Genomic DNA, 24,320 nt, shown 5'->3' on the forward strand with positions numbered 1-24,320 from the left:
GGCCAGGGATCAAACCCTTGCCACAGCAGCACCGCTGCAGTGACAACGCTAGATCCTTAACCTGCTGCACCACCAGGGAACTCCCCCGCCTCTGTCGAGAGAGTGGCCTGAGTCAGGAGACAGAGGGACCCTAGTATTTCCTTCCTCCAGCTCCCTTTCCCCATCCTCCTTGTCCTAGGGAGCCCCACCCCCAATGCAGGGACTTCACGATCTCTGGGCGCAGTAGTTTGATGAACCTGGGGGGCTGCCTGGCCAAGTTCCCCTCCACCACCTGCCCCTGATCCCTCCACCTCCTCTTCTGTGTTCACTGCTTCCCTGTTGTCAACATGCCTCAGTGGGGCTGGATCACCTGTGCTGTGATGATGTGACATCCACTGGGAATGACCTCAGGCGGGGCTTGGCTCCCCGGGCAATTTCTAGACTGTGGCGGTCACTACCAAACTCTCTGGACCTGGCTTTGGCCAGACAGTGTCCCTGGCACTTGGGGGCCATCCCAGAGAATGGACACACTTTCCAGTCCCCTCGTTCTTCACTCACATGTGTGTGCAGAGACCTCGCAGATGCTCACAGCGCTCCCAGGTGCTGCCACGGACTTGGGGCTATCGCACTGGTGGACAGTGGGGCAGTGTGGAGGCCTGGACTGGGTGGTCTGGGTGGTCTGGGTGCTGTCAGGGCATGGGCACTGGGAGGGGAGCTGGAGTGGCCGGTCTGGGCTTTCAGAGTGAGGGGAGGTGGGGAGGGTGGTTTCCACGCTGGGGAGGTATAAGTTTGAAGCCTGCTCCACCATTGCCTGCTTGCATAATTCAGGGGGAGGGATTTTTCCTACCTCTGAAATGCTGGCACCTTGTCTGTAAAATGGAAGCATGCCTTCCTTTATGAAATTTCTGTGGTGATAAAACAAGATAATGTATCTGAAGTGCTTGGTGTTGGAGTCTGGCAAATATCAATCCACCTATGCACACATTAATTTATCCATCTATTCATCCATTCAATAGTTTTTTTTAATATGACCATGGCAAGTGAAATTCCACGGTCAGGGATCAAACTGGTGTCACACTAGTGACCTGAGCCACAGCAGTGACAACAGATCCTTAACTGCGAAGCCACCAGGGAACTCCATTCATCCATCTTTTGAATTCTTTTTTTTTTTTTTTGTCTTTTTGCTATTTCTTTGGGCCGCTCCCGCGGCATATGGAGGTTCCCAGGCTAGGGGTTGAATCGGAGCTGTAGCTGCCAAGCCTACGCCAGAGCCACAGCAACGCGGGATCCGAGCCGCGTCTGCAACCTACACCACAGCTCACGGCAATGCTGGATCGTTAACCCACTGAGCAAGGGCAGGGACCGAACCCGCAACCTCATGGTTCCTAGTCGGACTCGTTAACCACTGCGCCACGATGGGAACTCCCATCTTTTGAATTCTTCATTGAACCATCCATCTATCCTTTAGTTTACTCTTCCATTAATTAATTTAGTCATTCTTTTACCCTATTATCTATTATTTTAAAATCTACTTGTTCATTCATTAATGTATCATCCATTCATTGAATCATCCATGCATCCTTCTACTCATGCACTCATCCATCCACCACATCCATCCACCCATTGATCCGTCTATATTTAGGCATCTGTTTATATTCACTTATCCTTCTATCTATTCATGAATGTTATTTATCCATCTCCCATCCATTCATCCATCCATTATTAGCCATCTATTTATTCATTTATCCATCCAGATAGTTCAATCATACTTCCATTTGCCTATTTTCCCACCTACTCATTCATTCATCTCTTCAACAACATATATTGGATTCCTGCCATATATTTGACACTAGCCCTTGAGGATATAAGACAACAAAGATGTGCAAAGTCCCTGCCCTAATGAGTGGCACACATTAGATAAATAAAAATACACACAACCAAGGCAATTCCAGTTACTGATGGGTGCTGCCAAGAAGATAAAGCATGATGATGTTCCAGAGGCCGTGGGGTGGGGGAGCAGCCCTTTCAAATGGGTGATCGGTGGGTGGTGCACTTTCTAGCTGAGCCCCCAGGGACAAGAGGAAACCAGCCATACCAAGAGCTGGGCAAGACCATTCTGGGCAGAGGGAATGGAAGGTGTGAAACTCCTGGAGTTGAAATGAACTGGAGCAACAGAAAGCTGTTGTTGGAACTTAGTAAATGAGGGAGAGTTCGTAGCAAGAGGTTCTTATTCTGGGGGTCCGGGAGGGGTTTTAATATCAATGGACCACTTGTCATTTTCTGCAAAAGATGGTTATCTGGGCATGTCATTTGGCCCCTGGATTACATCACTCCAAAGGAGTTAGCAAGCCCATCTGGCCTGCAGGAGAGAAGGGGACATTGAAATGGGAGTGGCCATTCATATATACATGCCCATGATATGCATCGTTGAAACTAATACCCCTCCCAAAATAGACAAGAGTAGAGATGGTGCTCAGAGAGGACAAGCAACTTGCCCAGGGCCACACAGCCTGGACTTGAACCCAGTCTGTCCTTCCCCCCAATTCCCTGCACCACAGTGAGTCAGCAGAAAGACTGTACTTGGATCTTAGGTCCTCTGCTTCTGGTTTCTTCTGACTTTCTTGAAGAAAACCAGAATGTCTTTTTCATCCATGGCCCCATGATATATTGTGGCGGGGGGAGGAGGCGTTGGAGAGGTCGTGAGTTTTTGCAGACTGGTGAATTGTCTGCAAAATATTGTGTCTTGGTGTTTTTAGTGGGGAGCAGAGCTGTGCTTCCATGATCTTCTCTAAAGAGCATTTGACACCCTAATGATTAAGAACTTCAAAGTCTTCTGGGGGCAAATAGAAAATTATCTGCCTCCTGTCCCCCTTGCATCTCTCCTTAAATGCATGGCCATGATTTGTCTGCAGCTTCTGTCTCTGGGATCCTGCTAACCTCTCCGCACACCCTCCTCTTGGGGCATGGAGGCAGCAGGTAGGTAGGAAGGAGGTCTAGGTACTCATCCAGTTTGTGACTCTAACCATGTGACCTTGGCAAGTCCCAGTCTCCATCATGGAGGACACTTGGTGGCAAAGGACAAAATGTTCAACTCTAGCTGGCTGAAATAACAGAAGGATAATCAGCATATATACTTTGACATTAAGGGTCAGGCTGCAGGTGTGGCTGGATCCAGACAGGAGATTAGTGGTTGCTGGGGGCTGAGGAGGGAATGGGAGTGACTGCTAAGGGCAGCTAAGGGCATAGGGTTTCCTTTGGCGTTGAAGAAAATGTCCTGGAAAAACTAGAGGTGATAATTGTTCTACATTGGGAAGGTTCTAGATGCCTCTGAATTGTACCCTTTACCATGGTTAATGGTTAGTTTTATGTTATGTGAATTTTACCTCAATTAAAATTTAATAAATCTCCCAGAGTCACACTTGGCTGGTGTTAGGTCATTCCTCTCCTCCCCTCTCAACCAATCCCAGTAGCCAGAAGGACGCAGCCCTTTGGCTGGCTGGGCTTGGGCACGTGCTTCCTCTGTGGAGGGAGGGGAGCCTCACTCTGGCTATGGGTCTGAATAGGGAGAAGAGGGAGCCAGTCACAGTTGAATTCCTCTCAAACCTTATGCCCTGTCATGAGTTGGTATCCTCCCATCAGGGCTGACAGTTGAAAACTCACACAAAGGTGACATATGGGCTCACATTAGCACTGGAGGGAGCCCTCAAATCAGGAACTATTGCCAAAAAAATGGGGGGAGGATGATGCTCAGAGGGAGAGAATCACAAATGTCCAGTGTAGTGCCCTTTTCTAGGGGGAAAAGCCTTGTTGCACATATTTTTGGTCTGCTCCAAAGCCATTCCTATCCCCCCATTGCCTGTGGGATAAGGGTCTAGTGCCTCACCGTGATATTCAAGGTCTGCTCTGAGTTGACATTAATCTGGGGTAGGTCTGCAACACCCCACTAGGCTCAGTTTGATCTTATTCAATATCGCTCTTTGTGGCTATCAGGAAACTGGGAGGTACAAGGAACATGCTGGAAGCCAGAAAGAGGATTTCAAAAATAAAAAATCTGGAAAATCTGAACCATCAAAAGGTGAAATGTAGGAGAAATAAATATCCAAGTCCTCCCTTTGGGTGCAAATAAACTGAGCCACTAGAGGGCGGTAGAGACCTAAGGTCACAGTTAGTTACAGCCGGGAAGCTAGACTCCCCAAGTCCAAAATGTTACTTTCTAGTCCGTGGGGCTTGTGTATCAATTTCATCATTTGTAACATCAGGATAACATGTAGCAATCATGCGTTCTGGCAAATGCTCAATTTACTATTTACTTTTTGTTTCTTTGAATCTACTGCCTTTGCTGGCACTGAGTTATTTAAATAGGAAACATTGTGTCACTTCCAGAAGATCAAAAATAACCACAAAACTAGATACAGTAACAGCAAAAAGTGTTATTAACTGCAGCTCAGTGATTCTCTCTCTCCTTTTTTTTTTTTTTGTCTTTTTTGTCTTTTGTTGTTGTTGTTGCTATTTCTTGGGCCGCTCCCGCGGCATGTGGAGGTTCCCAGGCTAGGGGTTGAATCGGAGCAGTAGCCACCGGCCTACGCCAGAGCCACAGCAACTTGGGATCCGAGCCGCATCTGCAACCTACACCACAGCTCACGGCAACGCCGGATCGTTAACCCACTGAGCAAGGGCAGGGACCGAACCTGCAACCCCATGGTTCCTAGTGGGATTCGTTAACCACTGCGCCACGACCGGAACTCCTCTCCTTTTTTTTTTTTTTTTTTGTCTGTGCCTGAAGCATGTGGAAATTCCCCAGTCAGGGATTGAACACTCTCCACAGGAGTGACCCTGGTGGTGACAACGCCAAATCCTTAATCCTATGTAGGTCAGTGATTTTTTTGGGGGGGGGCTTTTTTTAGGGCTGTACCTTTGGCATTTGTATGGAGCTTCCCAAGCTAGGGGTTGAATCGGAGCTATAGCCTCTGGCCTACGCCACAGCCATAGCAATGCAGGATCCGAGCTAGGTCTGTGACCTACACCACAGCTCACGGTAACGCCGGATCCTTAACCCACTGAGCAAGGCCAGGGATTGAACCTGCATCCTCATGGATGCTAGTCAGATTAGTTAACCACTGAGCCATGACAGGAACTCCAAGGTTCTTAACCTCTGAGCCACGACGGGAACTCCAAGTCTGCACATGAGAATCCTCAGATGAATTTTTTAAAAACCATCAGAGGCAGGGTGGAGATACATATAAGAAACTAGTGGTTAGCAGGGGAAAGAAGGGTTGTGGCGGAGGACCAAAATAGGTGAAAGGGATTAAGAAAGGTGAAGAGGTACAAACTACTAAGTATAAAATAAGTTACAAGGAACAAGTAGAGCACAGAGATATAGCCACTATTTTATCATAACTTTCTATGGAGTGTGAGCTATAAAAAGATTGAATCACTATGTTGTACATCTGAAAGCAATATAATATTGTAAGTCAACTACACTTCAATTTTTAAAAAGGAGGAGTTCCCATTGTGGCTCAGCAGTAAGAAACCTGACTAGTATCCACGAGGATGTGGGTTCAATCCCCGGCCTCGCTCAGTGGGTTAAGGATCCAGTGTTGCCCCAAGCTGTGGTGTATGTCACAGATGTGGCTTGGATTCAGTATTGCTGTGCTGTGGTGGAGGCCAGCAGCTGCAGCTCCAATTTGACTCCTAGCCTGGGAACTTCCATATGCCACGGTTGTGGCCCTAAGAAAGGGGGGGGGGTTCAGGGAGGAAAGGAGGTGAAGGAGTTCCCTGTGGCCTAGTAGGTTAAGGATCCAGTGTTGTCACTGCTGTGGCTTGGATCACTGCTGTGGTGTGGGTTTAGTCCCTGGCCCAGGAATTTCCACATGCTGGAGGCATGACCAAAAAAAAAAAAAAAGCTAAAAGAAATGATAAGGAACTAGCCCTCTCACATTGTGGCTCAGCATTATTTCATGTCACGCAACAAATATTTATTGAGTAGCTATTATGTGCCAGGCAATGTGTTTAGGAAACATTATCAAACAAGCCAGAAACCCCTGACTTCTTGGAGTTTCCATTCTAGCCAGGGGAGCTAGGCAATAGATTTAACAAGTAAATATGTGTAAGGAGGTGATAAGTGCTGTGGTGGAAAAAGAAAAAAAAAATTAGTGTAGGGTGAGGAAGGTTGGGGAACTCGAGGGTGGAGGATTAAATGAAGTGGTCATTGAGGTCTCGTTGAGATGAGAAGGTATAATTTGAGCAAAGACTTGTTTTTTCGCTTTTGGGGTTTTTTTTTTTAGGGCCACACGCACAGCATATGGAGGTTCCCAGGGGTCTAATCGGAGCTCTAGCTGGCGGCCACAGCCACAGCCATAGCCACACCAGATCAGAGGTGCATCTGTGACCTACACCACAGCTCATGGCAACATCGGATCCTTAACCCACTCAGGGAGGCCAGGAATCAAACTCATAACCTCATGGTTCCTAGTCATATTCGTTTCTGCTGCAGCAGGATGAGAACTCCTGAGCAAGACTTGGAACAGGTGAAGGGGTGAGCCAAGGCCGTATCTAGGGGGAGGTGGCTCCAGGCAGAGGAAAGAGCCATGCAAAGATGTGGAGGTGGGAGGGCATCTCGTGTGATCAAGAAACAGTAGGGTGGAGTTCCCGTGTGGCTCAGTGGTTAACGAATCCGACTAGGAACCATGAGGTTTCGGGTTCGATCCCTGGCCTTGCTCAGTGGGTTAAGGATCCGGCATTGCCTTGAACTGTGTTGTAGGTCGCAGATGCGGCTCCGATCCCGTGTTACTGTGACTCTGGCATAGGCTGGTGGCTACAGCTCTGATTTGATCCCTAGCCTGGGAACCTCCATATGCCACAGGAGCGGCCCAAGAAATGACAAAGAAGGAAGGAAGGAAGGAAGGAAGGAAGGAAGGAAGGAAAGAAAGGAAAGAAAGAAAGAAAGAAAGAAAGAAAGAAAGAAAGAAAGAAAGAAAGAAAGAAAGAAAGAAAAGAAAGAAAGGAAGAAACAGTAGGGTGGGATGGATGGGGAGTGTGGGGTTGGTAGCTGCAAACTATTCCATTTAGAATGGATAAGCAACGAGGTCCTGCTGTACCGCACAGGGAACAATATCCAATCACTTGTGAAAGACCACGATGGAAGATAATATAAGAAAGGGAATGTGTGTATGTGTGTGACTGGGTCACTTTGCTTTACAGTAGAAATTGGCACAGCATTGTAAATAAATTATACTTTAATTTAAAAAAATGAGGAACATTGAATGAGAGAAAACCATAGGGAGCAGCATGAGCAATGGGGAGATGGTAAGAGGTTGGGGTCTGTGCTTCTCTGTCCTCATCTGGAAACTTGGATGTCATTATTTGGATTCTGGGCTTTCCTTTTTTTTTTTTTTTTTTTTTGGCCCCCCCTCAGCTTATGGAGTTCCCAGGCCGGGGGTCAGATCCCAGCCACAGTTTCAACCTATGCTACAGGTGCAGCAACACCAGATCCTTTAACACGCTGTGCCAGGCTGGGGATCGAGCCTGCATCCTGGTGCTGCACAGACATCGCGGAACTCATTGTGCCACAGTGGGAAGTCCTAGCACAGGACTTTATTTTATAGTAATTTAAAGAAAGTTTATTATTATCATCTGTCATTACCCAGGATCTGGTTTTCTGAGATCAGACTTAGTGACTATGGAAGGTGGTATATTTCCCAAAATCACTGCAGTGATATATCTTCCCGTCCACAAGTTCTTCTTATAATGTGACCTTTATGCTCTTTTGGGAAGGAGCCCTTGCATATGGGTGGGCTTAGACTGTGGTGGAGGTGACTGCATGTGACTTCTGAGGCTAGTTCATCCAAGATGATACAGCTGTCTCCTGATTTTCCTGGGACACTCATTCTTGGAACCCAGCCACCATACTGTGAGGAATTCCAAGCCACCCCATGGAGGAGCCCCCATGGAGAGGAACCAACACAGGCACCAACTTGCTGGTGTGGTGAGTGGGTCGTTTTGGAGAGATTTTCTAGCCTTAGGGAGTTCGTATCATGAGGGGCAGGGACCAGCCATTCCTACCAAGCCCTGCAGACTGCAGTTTCTTGTAACATCAGGATCAGTTGTATCAAGCCTGCACTCTGCCACAAGGCTCAAATGACTCTTTGCTTTATGTTCTTTAAACCCCCTTTGCTCACACTGATGTAAATAGGAAACATTGTGTCACTTCAAGAAGTCATTTGTCATAGATCAAAATAACCACAAGACTGGATACAATAACAACAAAACGTGTTATTAACTGTAGCTCAGTGATTCTCAACAGCCAGCTGCACATGAGAATCTGCAGCTGAACTTAAAAAAAATGGGGCAGCAGAGGTGGCCCTGTCTTACTTCAGCCTAATGAAACTAGAATCTCTGAAGGTCACTGGGTCCCAACAATACACGAAGAGTATTTTCTGAGTCATTCAGGTTAGGGTGGTTTGTTGGGCAGCAACAACCAGAGCGATGCTGTACACAATCTCACCTTCTAACTTAGTGTCTAAACATTCTCCCTCCCTCAGAATTCACCTTCAATGCAATTCAAGTCTCAGCTTCAATCCTGCCCCATGCCCCCCACCATCAGGAAGTCTTCCCAGATTTCCTTATTCAGGAAACATATACAGATGGTCTTGTGGGGGAGGCTGCTGGCAGGCACTAAGTGAAGACACAGGGTGGCAAATTTGTAGCTGTGGACTCTCGGCAGGTCCCTGGCTCTGCCATATATTTAGCATGGTTTAGCATGGGACTTTCAGCATTTCAACTCCTCTGAGCCTGTTTCCTCACCTGTAAAATGGGTTTACCTCTTGGTATCATGAGGATGAAGTCAGTTTAAAATTTGTCCTCTGGAACCTGTTCACAGCAGGTGTTGGCTATGACACGTCCACACTAATGAGAAAAAGGAGCAGCCCTCTGTTTACCTCTCAGAGGAAGGCAAACCGTTGTTCTGTTTTAGGCAAAGGATGCATTTAAAAATTTTTTACTTTTATTAGAGAAATTTCCCACATCCAGAAAAGTATAGAGACCAGTTTGATGAAATCCCATACACCCATCATTTAGACTAAACAATTCTTAACATCTGCCATATTTGTGTCATCTATTTCTTAAATTAATGTATTTTAAAGGCAATTTGCCTGGTGGTACTTCACCCCTGTGCATGTCTAGAAAAATAAGGACATTTTGGAGTTCCCTTGCTGTACAACGAGTTAAGGATCCAGTGTTGTGCCTGATGCAGCTCAGGTTGCTGCTGTGGTGTGAGTTTGATCCTGGCTCCAGAACTTCCACATGTTGTGGGTATGGCCAAAAGAATAATAAAATAAGGACATTGTCCACACAATCATAATTCCATGATCACAGCTAACCAAATAAAATTTTATTGTTTTACTTTTTAGACTTTAACATACCTCTCTTTTTTTCAATTTAATTTTTATTTTATATTGGAGTATGGTTGATTACAATGTTGTGTTAGTTTCAGGTATTCAGCAAAGTGATTCAATTATTCATATACGAATATCCATTCTTTTTCAGAGTCTTTCCCCATATAGGTTCTGGCAGAAGACTGAGTAGAGTTCCCTGTGTTATACAGTGGGTCCTTGTTGATTATCTATTTTATATATTGTCGTGTGTATGTGTTAACCCCAAACTCCTTAGTTATTCCTCTCCCCAACCTTTCCCCTTTGGATTTCTAAGTCTGAGAGCCTGTTTCTGTTTTGTAAATACGTTCATTTTTTAAATCATTTTTTTAGATTCCACATATAAGGGACATCATATAATATGTGTCTTTCCCTGTCTGACTTACTTCACTTCATATGATATCTCTAGCTCCATCCATGTTAAAAATTCAAAATCTAATTTAATCTAAGTCAAGTTCGAATTCCCCCAGTTGATGTAGCTGCTTTGTTCAAAGCCAAGATCCAATGAAAGACCCTATATAGCATTTGGTTGTGACATCATCTCTTTCTTTCTTAAAAAAAATTTTTTAATGTGCTTTTTTTTTTTTTTTTTGGCCAGTCTGTGGCATGTGGAAGTTCCCTGGGCCAGGTATCAAACCCAAGCCCACAGCAGTGACAACACCAAATTCTTAACCACAAGGCCACTGGGGAACCCCCGACACCATCTCTGTCAACTCTGGGTAGTCCTCGTCTCTTTCCTCCCATCCTGTTGATCTGAAAAATTCAGACTGTTGAGAACTCCACCTTCTGGATTTGACTGATGGCTTCTCATGCTGTCATCTCCCATGTTCCTCTATTCCTTGTGTTTCTCTTGTAAACTAACTACAGGTATGATTCAATTCAAGTTAAACTTGGGGAGCAAGAACACTTATTTTCGAGTGCTGTGTATTTCCCATTGTGCCCTAGCAGGAGCTTGGCATCTGCTTGTCTCCCTACTCACCTGCTAAAAGTATTCACTGAACTAAGGTGGCAACAGTATGACGCTTCCATGGGAAAGTTATTTTTTCCCTCTTTGCATCTAGCAGGCAATCTGTGAGGAGATCGTTGGTGGACATGGTACTCTTCAGGCTCCCATCAACATTTCAGTTAATGGTTTTAGTGTCCATTAATGACTTTTTTTTTTTTTTTTTTTTGGCCTGCCAATGGCAGCTGAAGTTCTCAGACCAGAGACTGAACCCAAGCCACAGCAGTGACTCGAGCTGCAGTAGTGACAACATCGGATTTTTAACCCTCTGAGCCACCAGGGAACTCCCATAAATGACTCCTGTCTGCAATGATTACTTCATTAGGGGTTTCAAGGTAGTTATTTTTCCTGTCATCCTTTCAACATTATTGGCTGGCATTTTTCTGCAAAAAGGGCTTTCTTTCTTCATCAACTGGGGCTGGTTTCATGCTGTAAAGCCTTGGTAAGCGAGGAGTTTATACAATTGTCACCTTCAAAGGTGGCAAATATGCTTTGTTGTATTAATATCATTATGGACTCATGGATATTTCTATGTTCACAGTGTCAAATGGCCCAGTTTTTGAAAATTGTGGTAAAAACATATATAACATAACATTTGCCATTTTAACCATTTTTAAGTGCATACTTTTGTTGTGTTAAGTACATTCATATTGTAGGGCAACCGTCCATCTCCAGGACTTTCCCATTTTCCCAAACTGAAACACTGTTCCCTTTAAATACTCACTCCTCATCCCCCCAGTCCCTGGCCTCACCAGCTACTTCCTGTCTCTATCAATTTGACTCCTTTAGGGACCTCATGTGTGTGAAATCATACGGTATTTATCTTTTTGTGTCTGGCTTTTTACAATGAGCATCATGTCCTCAAGGTTCATTCCTGTTGAAGCCCATGTCAGAATTTCCTTCCTTTTGGAAGGCTGTATAACATTCCATTTTATGGATAGACCACATTTGGTTGTCCATTCTTTCACTGATGGCTATCTGGGTTGTTTCTCCATTATTCTTTTTTTTTTTTCCTTTGGCCATGTGTGTGGCATGTGGAAGTTCCCTGGGCCAGGGATCACACCCGAGCCACAACAGTGACCCAAGCTGCTACAGGGATGATGCTGGATCCTTAACCCGCAGCACCACAAAGGAACTCTTCCATTATTATTATTATTATTATTATTAATTATTATGCTTTTTAGGGCCGAACCCATGGCACATGGAGGTTCCCATGCTAGGGACTGAATCAGAGCTACAGCTGCCGGCCTACGCTACAGCCACAGCAACACAGGATCTGAGCCATGTCTGTGACCTACACCACAGCTCACAGTAATGCCAGATCCTTAACCCACTAAGGAGGCCAGGGATTGAACCTGCAACCTCATGGTTCCTAGTCAGATTTGTTTCTGCTGTGCCACGACGGGAACTCCCCATTATTTTTGATGCTTAAAAAGTTACACCTGATATAGTAGGAGGTCCAGGAATGTTGTTTTGAAAATGTCCAACAGTTCACAATCTAATCTAGAGATCATTTCTTAGATGAGTTAATGGTGGTAGCAGGGAGACTGAGTTCCTGAATCTCTTCTTTGCAACAATCGTAGTAAACGTTCTTGGCTGAAAGCTTCTGTTAGAGACAAATTCTGCACACACACCCCCACCCCCAGTTGGCCACACATCCAGTTTCTGATTCCATAAATCAAGAGACCAGAATTTGCATTTCTAGCAGTTCCCAGTGATGCCGAACCTCCTGGTTCAAAGACCACTTAGAACCAGTGATCTACTTACATCGAGTTATACGATTTTTTAAAAAATTAAAGTTGTGCTTGCATTAAAGTGGCTGTTTATTTTCTCAGCATGATCTCAAACTTCGCCCCACCACCACCTCCACACCCCATGCCCCAGCTCACCCTCCTCTGAACTAAAAAGCATGGTGTTACTCTGTGCAATGACTCTGGCCCTCTTCGGAGTATTTGTCTGGACTTACTTTCATCTTCTCAAAGTTACCAATTTTCTGGTGCTGTTCCTCAGTGCAAGGCACCAGCCAGAACACATAATGAAGCCTTGCCTGATACTTAAATGAGGAGTGGAGTGGGGGAAAAGAAGCCAAACAACCCCCCCCCCAATTTTCTTTCTTAAGGGACGAACCTGCAGCATATAGAAGTTCCCTGGCTAGGGTTCCAACTGGAGCTACACAGCTGCCAGCCTACGCCACAGTCACAGCAATGCCAGATCTGAATGTCATCTGTGACCTATGTTGAAGCTTGCAGCAATGCGCAATCCTTAACCCACTGAGCGATGCCAGGGACCCAACCCCACACATCCTCACAGACACTATGTTGATTCTTAACTCACTGAGCCGCTGTGGCAACTCCCCAAACCCCTGATTTTTAATTATAAGAAGGGATTTTAAATAACTGCATAAGGGACCCCAAATCCCAGGCAGAATGCCCAAGAGACAAGTGGCTTACAAGATCCAAAAAAGATGGGGCAATATGTTTAAGACCGATCTAAACACAGTTTACAAGTCGTGGTGAAAGCATGTCATAGTGGGGAAATTAAAGATGGGGTTTTGGACGGACCGGGATGATAAATCTCGTGGATAAAATGAGAGCCTCTTGTTTACGTAGCAGATTCTGATCTGTATCATTCAAATTAGCGTGAACTAGCATCACACTGTATCTTGATGGTCCCCATTTTATGGATGCAAATTGAGACTCAAGGGAAGAAGGGAGATGACCAGGTGGGCCATGATGTAGATCCAAGATTGGAAAATTAATCTGCAGTTCCAGAGATCAGGGTCATTCCATCACACAGTAGCAACACGTGGCCAGGAAAGAAAATTGTCCCTGGAGATCCCTCCCCAGACTCTGAACCCTCCACCAAGGCTACCGCCGCCTGGGGAGGCTCGGCCCAGGAATGCTCCGGGCTCTAAGCAGCGCCCCCTGCGGGCCACAGTGCGCAGGCGCGGCGCGCCCGTCCCGCCCCCGCCCCCCTCCACGTGCGGCGCACACCTCGCGCTCCCCTCTGTGGGGCTCGCCTCGCGCCTCCCTCCCTGCCTCCTCCCGCCCCTCCGGTCCAGGTCTCCCATTGGCTGCGGGCTTCGTCCCTCCGACCGCGGCCCGGCAGGCCCCCGCCAGGCCGGAAGTCCCACCCCTCAAGAGGCCGTCCGCCCTGCCAGTTGGCCCAGGAGCCTGTCTGTCGGGGCGGCGGGCCCGAGTCGGCGGCTGGGGCCCGCGGTCGGTGCGCGACCCGGGCTGGCGGTGGTTTCCGGTTCCGCGGGGCTGGCGGGCGGGCGGGCGGCCGGGAGCGGCGGCGGCGGCGCCTGACACACAATGAGGGCGGCGGGGAGGCGCTGAGCGGCGGCGGCGGCGAGCGACGCGGGGCCCGGGGGCGGGGCGGGGCGCCAGCCATGGACAATCAGGTGAGGAACGGCCGCGCAGCCCGCGCCGCCCGCCCGGCCCCCTCCCTCCCTCCCTCCCTCCCTTCCCCGCCCGCCTGGCCCGGCCCTCCTCGGTCCTGTCCTCCCCGCCCCCGCTCGGCGCCCGCCCGCCCTGCTTTGTGCGCGCCCACTGCTCCCCCGGCCTTTATGTGGGGCGGGGGCGCCCTTCCCCCATCCGCGACCCTCAGCGGGTCAAAGCGCCTCGGACTACCCTGGAAGCCCCGGTCCCCCGCTGCCCAGAGCCCCCTGGGACTGCCCTCGGAGCCCCGGTTCGTCCCAGATCCCCGTGGGACGTCCCTTGTGACCCCGCTTTAGTCCAGAACCCTTTGGGACGCTCTCTGGGACCCCGGCCTGGCCCACATCCCCCTGGGACGCCCCTTGTGATTCCATTCCGACCCGGAGTCCCCTGGGACCTCTCTTGGCACCCCCGCCCATTCTTGAATTCCCGCAGCCTCCCTCCCCGCAGGGGACCCTTCATTCCTCAGGTCCGGTCAGTCCCCCGTTCCTCTCTGAACCTAGGGCTGGTTGGTGTCTCCTTCCTCCTCTGGACCCTTGGCCCCGGGTCCCCTCAAACTTCCTGAGCCCCCCAGCCTGCTGCCTCTTCTCATCATTCAGCCTTTGCTGGGGTTTGAGTCTCCCCAGAACTCCTGGGACCTTGATCTGCAGCCTCTTCCTTTCTTGAACCCAGGCCCACCCTAACCTGTCCTCTAGTCCTCTTTCAGGCCTGAGCCCTCTCTCCCCTCTGATCCTGCCCCTGCCTCAGCCTGAGCATCACTTTCTCCTCAAACCCTTTTCCCATCAGGAGCCAGGCCTGCATTGAACATCCCCCTTTTTGGACCTAGGCTTGCTTCTTCAGACCTTTGACTCACCCTGCTGCTTCAGGGTTTCAGGCCCTGGTCACTCTCTCTTGGACCCCAGGGACCCAAGGGACTGTGTCTTCACCTTCAGACCTTCTCTGTGATCGGGCCCATGGGCCATTTCTCCTCTGACCTGGAGCTCTAACACCCTTGACACCAAATGCCTTACTTCTCTCAGCTTGAGCCTTCTTTGCCTCTGTGACTCTAATTTTTTTGCTTCCCCACTTTTTTCCCCGCCAGTGTTGAGCTCCTTGATCTGTCTCCTCTGACCTCAGTTGTCCTCTCTTCACAGGCCCAGTCTCTTCAGAACCCCTGTTTCTCTCCTTAGGTTCAGGGTCACCCCCTTCCTCCCACCATCCGCCAGTTTGATGCTGTGGCATTGACCACTGCCCGCTCCCTCAGCACACCCCATTTCCCCTGCCTTCGCCAGCATCTTGGAGCCTCCACCAAGAACCTTGCTGTGAACCTTGGGTGTTCCCCAGCCTCCATAAACTCTCCCCACAGCCCCTCTCCCTTTGATCTGGAAAGCCAGAGCCAATCCTGGTAAAACCCAGGTCATTCTCCTCTCTGGTACCCAAGCCCCTTCGCTTCCTCAAGCCCAGGACCATTGGCTCATTTACCTCTTCATCCTTCCCTGCTGCCCCTGAAGCGGGGGCGCCAGGCCAGGAAAGGCGGTGTGGGGCTGTGGGGGTGGCAGCTGAAATCTCCGCCGTGAGCGTTAGCGAGGGCAGGTTGGGGCGTCCCTCGCTGCTGGCGCCACTCTGGCGGCCCTGTCTGGTGAGGCGCTGTGTGGCAGTCGGGGTGCAGGGGTTGAGGGTGGGGTGGGAGACCTCTCCCCTGCCCATCCTGGCCACCTGAGATGGTGCAGGACCATTGAGGCCTGTGCTCATGGCACCCCCTCACCATGATTTCCCTTTAGCCTTGGTGCTCTACCTCTTTCTTGGGAAGAAGAAATGGTTTATGGCAGTGGAGTGGTGGATTTCTCCAGTGTGGTGTGTGACTTCATTTCCCCTGAAGGGACAGAGCTTGTCACCTCCAGTCTGTATTAAGAAACAAGACAAAATATACCCTCGCTGTCCACTTTCAGTGAAGCCTGCCCCTGGGAAAGTCTTGTTGGGCACCACACAGGTATTGAATGTAGCTCCCGCCACTCACCCCACTGCTGGTCCCTGGGAGAGATGTCAGGCCCAGGTATGTCCTTTCCCCTTGTGTGTTGGGCCCTGGCTGGCTGGGCGGTTGTCATCTGTGCAAATGGAGTGGTGGGGAGGGGCGGCCTTCCCACTTTGTGGTAGTCTGGGAGACAGCAGCCTTGCTGGGGCAAACTGGTGAGCTCCCTGGGCCCAAGAGAGCCATCTTGCCACTGCCTGGTGTGGCAGGCGCTAGCGCTTGTGCCTGTTTAAACTTGGGCGAACCAAAACACAAAATCAGTTCTTCAGTCGCACCAGCCACATTTTAGTACCCAGGAACCGCCCCTGTTGAGGTGCCGGCCACCTCCTCGGGCAGTGCAGAAACACCTCCATCATGGCAGAAGGTGCTCCTGGACAGTGCTGGTCTGGCTCCTTGCACGTGTATTTGCAAGTGAAAGTGGTCCCAAAGCCAAGTATGTGCCACCATGTAGTCTGATTCCCCATCCCCGGCTGTGTTCTCATGCAAATTTGGGAGAGGCCCAGGGCTCTGGCCCTTCCTCACAGGGACAGCAGCCTCTGGGGAGGCAGGAGAGAATGGTGTCTTTTATCCAAGTAGGTGAGCAGGCTGTAAGCAGTCCAGGATGACTTCTGGCAAGGGCGAAGCGCTTTGAATCCAGCAGGATTATGCATGGCCTTCTTTTCTCCCCTCTAGGTGCCCCAAGCCCGTCACTGCCTCAGTGTGATGGGGAACGACAGGGCTTTCCCCCTCCCTGAGGCCCAGTTGCTTGGGGAGACTCTGATTCTCTTGACCTTCCTGTTTTATTCTCTAGAACTTTCAGGCTCAGCTGAGAAGGGGGATTCTGCCTTTTGCTTTGGACTCCCAACTTCTCAGCATCAAAGTCTTTCCTCCATGGTCAGAAAAAAGTCTTTCTGGTTCCCTTCACCCTGACCACACCCCCACCTATTTGACTCCCCCAGCCTTTAGTCTGTATTTGCACGAATATCATCTGTGGGATTTTTTTTTTTTTAGGGGGGCAGGGGTGATGTATTTTTGGGAAACAGATCTTTGCTCCCTTAGGGGTCATGGCGGAGAGGTGTGTGATTTACCTCCAAGGTGGGGAGGGAATGGGCATGGTTACTGACTGAGCAGATGCGGGGAAAGATGGGAAAGGAGGCTGGGGAGGGAGCCTCTGGGGACAGGGGTTGCCTAGGGAGCTGGCAGTAGTGTTGGCCTCTGGGAGGTTGTGTTCCCCACAGGAGTCTTCCCTTCACAGAAACATTGGGCCTGGCACCTGGGGTGGGTGCCCAACACATCAAGCCACACAGTTGCTAACCCTTCAGAAGGCTCTCCCAAGTTTGGACTTGGGAACTGGTGACTATGCTCTGTTGTTCTGGAAGGGAGGTTTGTTTCTAGTGGTGAAGGCCCATTTTACAGATGTGGAAAATGCAGGCTCAGGAAGGCCCCTGAGGAGTTGAGGCCTGGGGGGATGCTTGGGGAGCACCCGCTCTTTCCCAGACCTCACACAGAGAACCTGGAACTGCGTCCTGTGCCGAGCACTAACAGGAGGGTGACGGTGACAGTGACAGTGACCGGAGCCTCCCCACCCAGCTCTGAAGCTGTCACCTGGGAAGGTGACCTGCCAGGGTTTGAAGTTGTAAAGTACTCGAGAGCAGGGACCAGAGTCCTCCTCCCCTTCATGTCCATGGCAGTTTCTAACGCCAAGTTTTGCTCTTGGCTTCGCCAACAGTTTGTTAAATAAAAGCAACTAGAAATGATTCCCTTTGTCGCCAGGCCAGGTGATGGATATCTTGTCCTAGGCCTCACTGGCAGGCCGGTGAGGGTCAGGCTTCCCAGCACCCCGACAGCTCTGACAGTTGTGCGAGTATTTGCACGTCGTCATGGAAGTTCTGCATGCTTATCCTTAGTGACTTCCCAGAGGTACATTCATTGAGCCCCTTGTTCCTTTGTCATTAACCTTGTGCCCTGGGTCAAGGGATGGGGCTGGATGGAGCTAGAAGAGGGCGCAGGGGCAGGCCACCCGCCCCTGAGGGTTAGAGGACCAGGGCCTCCTGTGGCCACTGTGAGAGGTCCCTGCCTCCAGAGAGGAGTGGCTGGCAGGGAGGCCCTCTTTCCTGTCCTTGTCATGCCCTGATTCAGGGGCTGCTCCCGAGAACTCCTGGCTGGGTCTGGAGGGAGAGAGTTCTGGGAAGAGCGTTTTCTTTGGGCTCGTGTGGCTGTCACTCCGAGGGACCAGCTCATTTCCCTCTTTGTGGGCATGTTGACCAGGTTGCCAACGACCCCACTGAGGTCCAGTGGGACCTGGCAGCCCCAGTCCGGGCTTTGAGGAAGAAGACTTCCCAGCCTCTTCCTCCCTGAGGGGAGGGGTTGTTGGTTTGAGGGAATTAGTCACCAACTTCAGGCCTAATTACGCCACTTGGTAAAGTGTCAATTCCCAAAGGAAAGGGCATTTGTTGAAGAGAATTCCCACTGGAAGGTCTGGGGAAATCTTACAGATACTCTTCGTTATTAAAGACCTGCCTTCTGGGGCCAGACTGAGGGCAGGGTTGGAGGGATGCGGGACGCATTTGGGAAAGGAGGGCTGTGGGGCTGGAGGAGCTGTTGGCACCAGGCTGCCCCAGTCCACACCTGGAGGGATCCGTGCTCGGTCAGGGAGTGCTGGGGAGGCTGCCCTTCGATTGCCTGGCTCGTAGGACTTAGGCTTCTGGCCCTTGGGTTCCAGCCGCCCACTGCCAGTTGGCCTGGAGAGAGGGCAGTGCTCAGCTGAGGCCCTCAGCCCAAGCTTAACTGTCCCCAGATGGCCCCTGGAGCCCTCCAGCCACTCCCTCTCCATCCTCCCTTGCAGGTCTTAGGGTTGATTTCCCAGAAGTAAAATAGTTTGTTTTTTTTTTTTGCTATTTCTTTGGGCCGCTCCCGCAGCATATGGAGGTCCCCAGGCTAGGGGTCTAATCAGAGCTGTAGCCACCGGCCTACGCCAGAGCCACAGCAACGCGGGATCCGAGCCGCATCTGCAACCTACACCACAGCTCACGGCAACGCCAGATCTTTAACCCACTGAGCAAGGGCAGGGACCGAACCTGCAACCTCATGGTTCCTAGTTGGATTCGTTAACCACTGTGCCACGATGGGAACTCCTAGAAGTAAAATAGTTAACTCTTTCTGGGGCAGGCCTGGAATTGCTCCTTTGTCCTGGGCTTTTTTTGGGGGAGTGGGTGGCCAAGTGGACCCAAAGATGCTGGGACGTGCCAGTGACTGAGGCTGGGCCCTTGGAGCTGCCTCCCGCTCTCCACTCTGCAGGGTCTGCGAGTGCCTCCAGGCTGCCGGTGGGGCAGGTGAGATGCTTCTCTGCAGGCAGCCTGTTACCCCAGCTGGTGTGAACCTCTCTAGCCAGGCGCCCTTCCTGGGGAAATGGCTAACTGATCTGCTTCAGTCCAACCCTGCACTCGGTCTGGCCCCAGAAGGCAGGTCTGCTGGACGGAGAAGGAGTCCAGGTGGAGTAAGGAGGGAGGGGGCAGTGCCCTCGGAGCTGAAATTGGCTGAGCCATGTAATAAATTACTGTGACTCGACAAGTCGGAGTAGTTGGCCAGGGCTCAGCTTTGCGTGCTTCCAGTTCAGTGTAGCTTGAATGTCTTACTGAATCAGGGATTTCTAACATAGTGTCTCCAGATTTGTGTTATTCCACCATCTTTTCTTCTTAGAAGATCCCAGTACTGGGGGGAGACTTTCCTGAGTGCTCCGGCGTATGCGGTCATCAGCACCTGGGATCTGGGGGTGTTGAGGCCGAGTTGGCACCAGCCTCTGGGGCAGAGATACCGCCCTGGCAGAGCTTTGGGCATGGGCTGCCGGCTGCAGAGATTACCCATCGCGCTTCAGAACTTTCCTGTTTACTTTGGCCTCCGGAGCGTCTTTTTGGCGCTTCCATTTTCCCCCTCAGATGGAACTGTGGTCTTCCCTTCTTTCACAATCACTGCTCTGCCGCTTGCTCTGTGCCCTGGGTAGGAGCCCCACGTGATCAGAAATACCGGGAAGGCGGCCGAGGCTGGAGCAGGATTGTTACACTCCGGATTGGTGGACAGTTGATTCTGAGGGGACATCCCATCACCTTGGTGTTAGCTCTGTAAAGTCCCAGAAGTCGCTGGCCAGCGACATGTTGTGATTGTATGTATCTGGTTCCCCACCTGCAGCCCTCCCCACAACCCTCAGTGCAGAAACAGTTCAAGAGAAAGGCCGTTTCTTAGCCACTCGTAAGTGAATGCGGTGATTATGGCCTATTCGAATCATGTAAATATCGTTGGGGTTTGTTTATCTTGAACGCTGTCCATAAGCAGCGCTCTGCGGATAGACGCTGGTGGTTGGTTGGAGCATGACTTGTTTATCCAGACATCCAGTCTTTTTCTCCAATTTTTGGTGGGATTTCTTCCCTCAGACGGGTCCATCTCCCCGCTCTGCCCTGCTGGCCACCATGGGCATCGCAGCCTCCCAGCCACCCGGCTCTCCTGTCTCCCCTCCTCCACCCTTAGGTCCTCCCAATCCTCCCGTCTCATTTCAGGCTCCTTTTCCAGCCACTCCCTCTTGTGCCTCCCAGCGGGCTTGTTTGTCTGTCTGTCCTTTCCGTCTTCAGCCTTGAGTGTACAGTTGCTGGGGTACTTTCACTCAGATGCTCTCTCCTCGACTCCATCACCTTTGTATAGTTGGCTGTTGTTTCTGTTGGGTCGCATACAAATACTCTCTCCGTATCCCCACTCCTCCTTCCAGTGGACTGGTCCTGGGGGTTCCTGCTCTTTTCCTGAAGAACCCCAAGGGGAATGTCGCCCTGTGCCAGCATTGGGGAGCTCCTGCTGTGTTTTCACAGCTGACTCACTACCCACAGCCTCCCGCCAGCTCATCCATATATGTCAGGACCACCCTGTCCTTATATGTCACTTAGGTCCTTCCTTCTCGGGGTGCACTGATCTGGGAAGCCCCTCTGGTTTAATCCAGTGTTGTTGATGCCTCGTGCAGCATGGTTCTAGAATAGAGTTAAAAGGACGGGTGGGAGGTGGCCCCGGGGAGTCAGCAGTATGTAGTCAGGAGCAGGCTGGGGATGAAGTGGCCCTGCCGAGTTGGTTGTGCATAGACTGCTGTGGGATCTGGTTGGTTTCCAGTGTGGTGATGGATCAGAAAGGGCCTGGTAGAGAGTGGCGCTTGAGCCAGGGCCAGTGGAATTTCAGTCAGCAGGGAAGTGAGTAAGTGTGGGGCACCCAGGCTGCAGGTTGGGAGTGAAGGTGGAGGTGTGGACATTCCTGGTGTGTATGGAGATGGCTGATGTCTGATGGAACTGGGATGTGGGGGTTGTGTGTTTCCTGTGTATTCTGAGTTCTCCGCCTCTAAGGCATGCCCCCCCCCCCCCCCCGACTTAGCAGCAGCTTCTCTGCATGTGAGCGCAGGTGCAGGTGCACGGGGGACTTCCATCTGGGAAGCTTGCATGCCCTGCAACATGCTCTCTGACTTAGGGTGAAGAAAAGGTGGTAAACCTGGAGCATCCCAGACTTGAGGAAGCACAGGTGGGGCTGTGGAGGTGTGCTGAGGGAGTGGTGAGCCAGCAATGCGCTCTGGTTGCCCTGCTTCCTGGCAGTGACTGAGCAGCCAGAGGAGTGGCAGGAGGGCCGGGTCTCTATGGGCTTTCAGAGCCCAGAGAAGAGGCAGGGGGGCGGGGGAGACAGGAGGGATGGGGCCGGTCCCTGGGATGCACCCGGGATGCACCCAGGATGCACACGGTCATTTGGTGACAAAAAGGGTGGAAAGTGCAGGAGGAGGTTTCTGGTCCTGGTCCTGGGCTGATGTGCCCTGAGGAGGAGTTCCCTTAAGGAAGTGTGGGATCCAGGCCATTGCCGTTATCTCAGCACTTAGGCACAAGTGTCCACTTGGCCTCTGCCTTCTATGTAACATTCTTGGTTTGGATACTAGGTATCGGGCTATGTCTATGCAAAGTCTAGGGAGAATTTTACAGACCAGGGTGGATGTGGACAGTAGGTCCCTGTGGGTGGTTTTGGCTAGCATCACTGGTGGGAGAACTTTTAAGTGTCTTGGCTGCTTGTTTGGTGGGATGGGGCTTGTGTGAGCTCACATCTCAAGGGAGCAGCAGACACGTGCCTGAGGAAGGAAACTGGGCCATGGGGGTTGCAGGTCCACCTGCACCTGTCCCCAGTTGGCTTCACACCTGCCCCCCATTCTCACTGTAAACCATCATTCTGTTTTTATTTTTTTATTTTTATTTTTGGTCTTTTTGCTATTTCTTGGGCCACTCCCACGGCATATGGAGGTTCCCAGGCTAGGGGTCTAATCGGAGCTGTAGCCACAGGCCTACGCCAGAGCCACAGCAACGCGGGATCCGAGCCGCATCTGCAATCTACACCACAGCTCACGGCAACGCTGGATCGTTAACCCACTGAGCAAGGGCAGGGATTGAACCCGCAACCTCATGGTTCCTAGTTGGATTTGTTAACCACTGCGCCACAACGGGAACTCCCATCATTCTGTTTTTAAAATAAAGCCAACATTGTGCAGGTGACTCAGGTGACCCCAGGGGACTCTTCTCCAGGAGGCATTCTGTGGGACAACAGAAAATGAAAACACTGTAATCAAAGACCGGGGTGGGTTGGCCGGCGTGGCAGGATGGCAGAGTGGCTAAGGGGTGAATCTTCCTACGGCCGAGCCACCTCACATGTGCCACTTAGCTCACTCTGGAGCCTTAGTTTCCTCAGTCATAGAACAAGGTACAGCCCACCCTCCGTATCTGTGGGTTCCCTGTCCACAGGGAAATTGAAAATATTTGGGAAAAAAAATTCCAGAAAGTCCCAAAAAGCAACACTTGAATTTGTCATGCCCCAGCAACTATTTCCATAGCACTTATGAGTATCTGCAACTATTTTCCTAGTGCTTACGTTGTACAAGGTATTAGAAGTAATCTAGAGGTTGGAGTTCCTGTCGTGGCTCAGTGGTTAATGAATCTGACTAGGAACCACGAGGTTGCGGGTTTGATCCCTGGCCTTACTCAGTGGGTTAAGGATGCGGTGTTGCCGTGAGCTGTGGTGTAGGTCACAGAAGCGACTTGGATCCTGCTTTGCTGTGGTGTAGGCCGGTGGCTACAGCTCCGATTAGATCCCTAGCCTGGGAACCTCTAGGGCGTGGGTGCGGCCCTAGAAAAGGCAAAAAGACCAAAAAAAAAAAAAAGACCTAGAGGGGCTTTAAAGCATTCGGGAAGGTGTATGTGGTTCTGTGTAAGCACTGTGCCGTTTTTTGTAAGAGACTTGAGCAGCCATGGATGTTAGTGTCCTTGGATCCTGGAACCAAAGGGCGGCATAATTGCACCACAGTCACACTTTCATATTCCAGGAGAGCTTGCTGAGGATTGCTGCTCCAGACAGGGAGCCATTCCCATGAGCCACTGTAGAGCACGTGGGACAAACCATTAGCAAGAGGATCTCTGATAGTGGAGAATGCTGAGAAAGAGCGCCATGGGGGTGGGGTGGGGTGGGTGCTTTCAGATGGGGTGGTGACAGAAGGCTTCCCTGAGGCAGTCAAGGCTCTACCTCAGTGATGGGAAGGAGTGGGCCATGGGCAGTGGAGGAGAGCATCCGAGGCAGAGGGAGCTGCAGGAGCCCAGCCCCTGGGGCAGGGTAGGGAGGAGACTCGGGGACCCCCGTGAGCTTGCTGGGGAGAAGAGACGTGGAAAGCCAGTCCATAGGCCTGGTCCACGTGAGCCTGCAGCCCCTACTTGGGGCTCCGCGCTGACCCCGTGCCCGCCTCTCTCTCTGTCCAGTGCACTGTCCAGGTCAAGTTAGAGCTGGGACACCGCGCCCAACTGCGCAAGAAGCCCACCACGGAGGGGTTCACGCACGACTGGATGGTGTTCGTCCGCGGCCCCGAGCAGTGCGATATCCAGCACTTCGTGGAGAAGGTGGTCTTCCGGCTGCACGACAGCTTCCCCAAGCCCAAGCGCGGTGAGTGCCCCAGGCCTGGCCCACACCCGGCCCTTCCCTCTCCCTTCCCTGTGAGATGCCGGCCTGCACCCTGGGGTATGCGGTGAGGCCCTGCTCTGACCCTGCAAAGGGCCTCTGCCCTCGCTTCTGTTTCCCCTTCAGCCGTGGGCCTTATCATAGGGAAACCCTGGTGGAGCTGATGACTGTGTCTTGTGTCATTACCTAGACTCAGCCCCTGAGGAGCTCCAGAGAAGGGAGCCTGTGGTTGTGGGTGGGAGGGGCAACTTAATGCCCACCCCTGAGTAAGCAGGAAATCGCTTCCTGGGCCCATGTTTGATGAGACATGCCATTCCAAGAACCGCCACATGTGGGGCAAAAAGCAGAAAAGGCACTCACCTCGCTGCTGCCTTCCCTCCTGGCCTCACCCCTCAGCCTGCCGTCTGTGAAGCACCAGGTTACCTGTAGCCTGGCTGTCTGATGGGGCGAGACGAGAACTCACTGGTGTGAGTGTGTGGGAGTAGAGG

At 51.1% G+C, this 24,320-nt stretch overlaps 1 protein-coding gene across 2 annotated transcripts in view; it reads left to right on the plus strand.

The window, feature by feature from the left end:
• The first annotated feature begins 13,607 nt into the window (after positions 1-13,607).
• MLLT1 (MLLT1 super elongation complex subunit) overlaps positions 13,608-24,320 on the plus strand; it is a 66,704-nt gene continuing 55,991 nt past the window's right edge. Inside the window, exons 1-2 of one of the 2 annotated variants that reach the window (XM_047777360.1) lie at positions 13,608-13,813; positions 23,637-23,817. In XM_047777360.1, the coding sequence (XP_047633316.1) occupies positions 13,802-13,813; positions 23,637-23,817 (193 nt within the window). In that variant the 5' untranslated portion in view covers positions 13,608-13,801. The remainder of the gene's footprint in view (positions 13,814-23,636; positions 23,818-24,320) is intronic. The other variant, XM_047777359.1, reaches the window with a different exon arrangement.

This window comes from Phacochoerus africanus, chromosome 4, assembly GCF_016906955.1.
Source record: "Phacochoerus africanus isolate WHEZ1 chromosome 4, ROS_Pafr_v1, whole genome shotgun sequence".
In the NCBI taxonomy this organism is placed as follows: domain Eukaryota; kingdom Metazoa; phylum Chordata; class Mammalia; order Artiodactyla; family Suidae; genus Phacochoerus; species Phacochoerus africanus.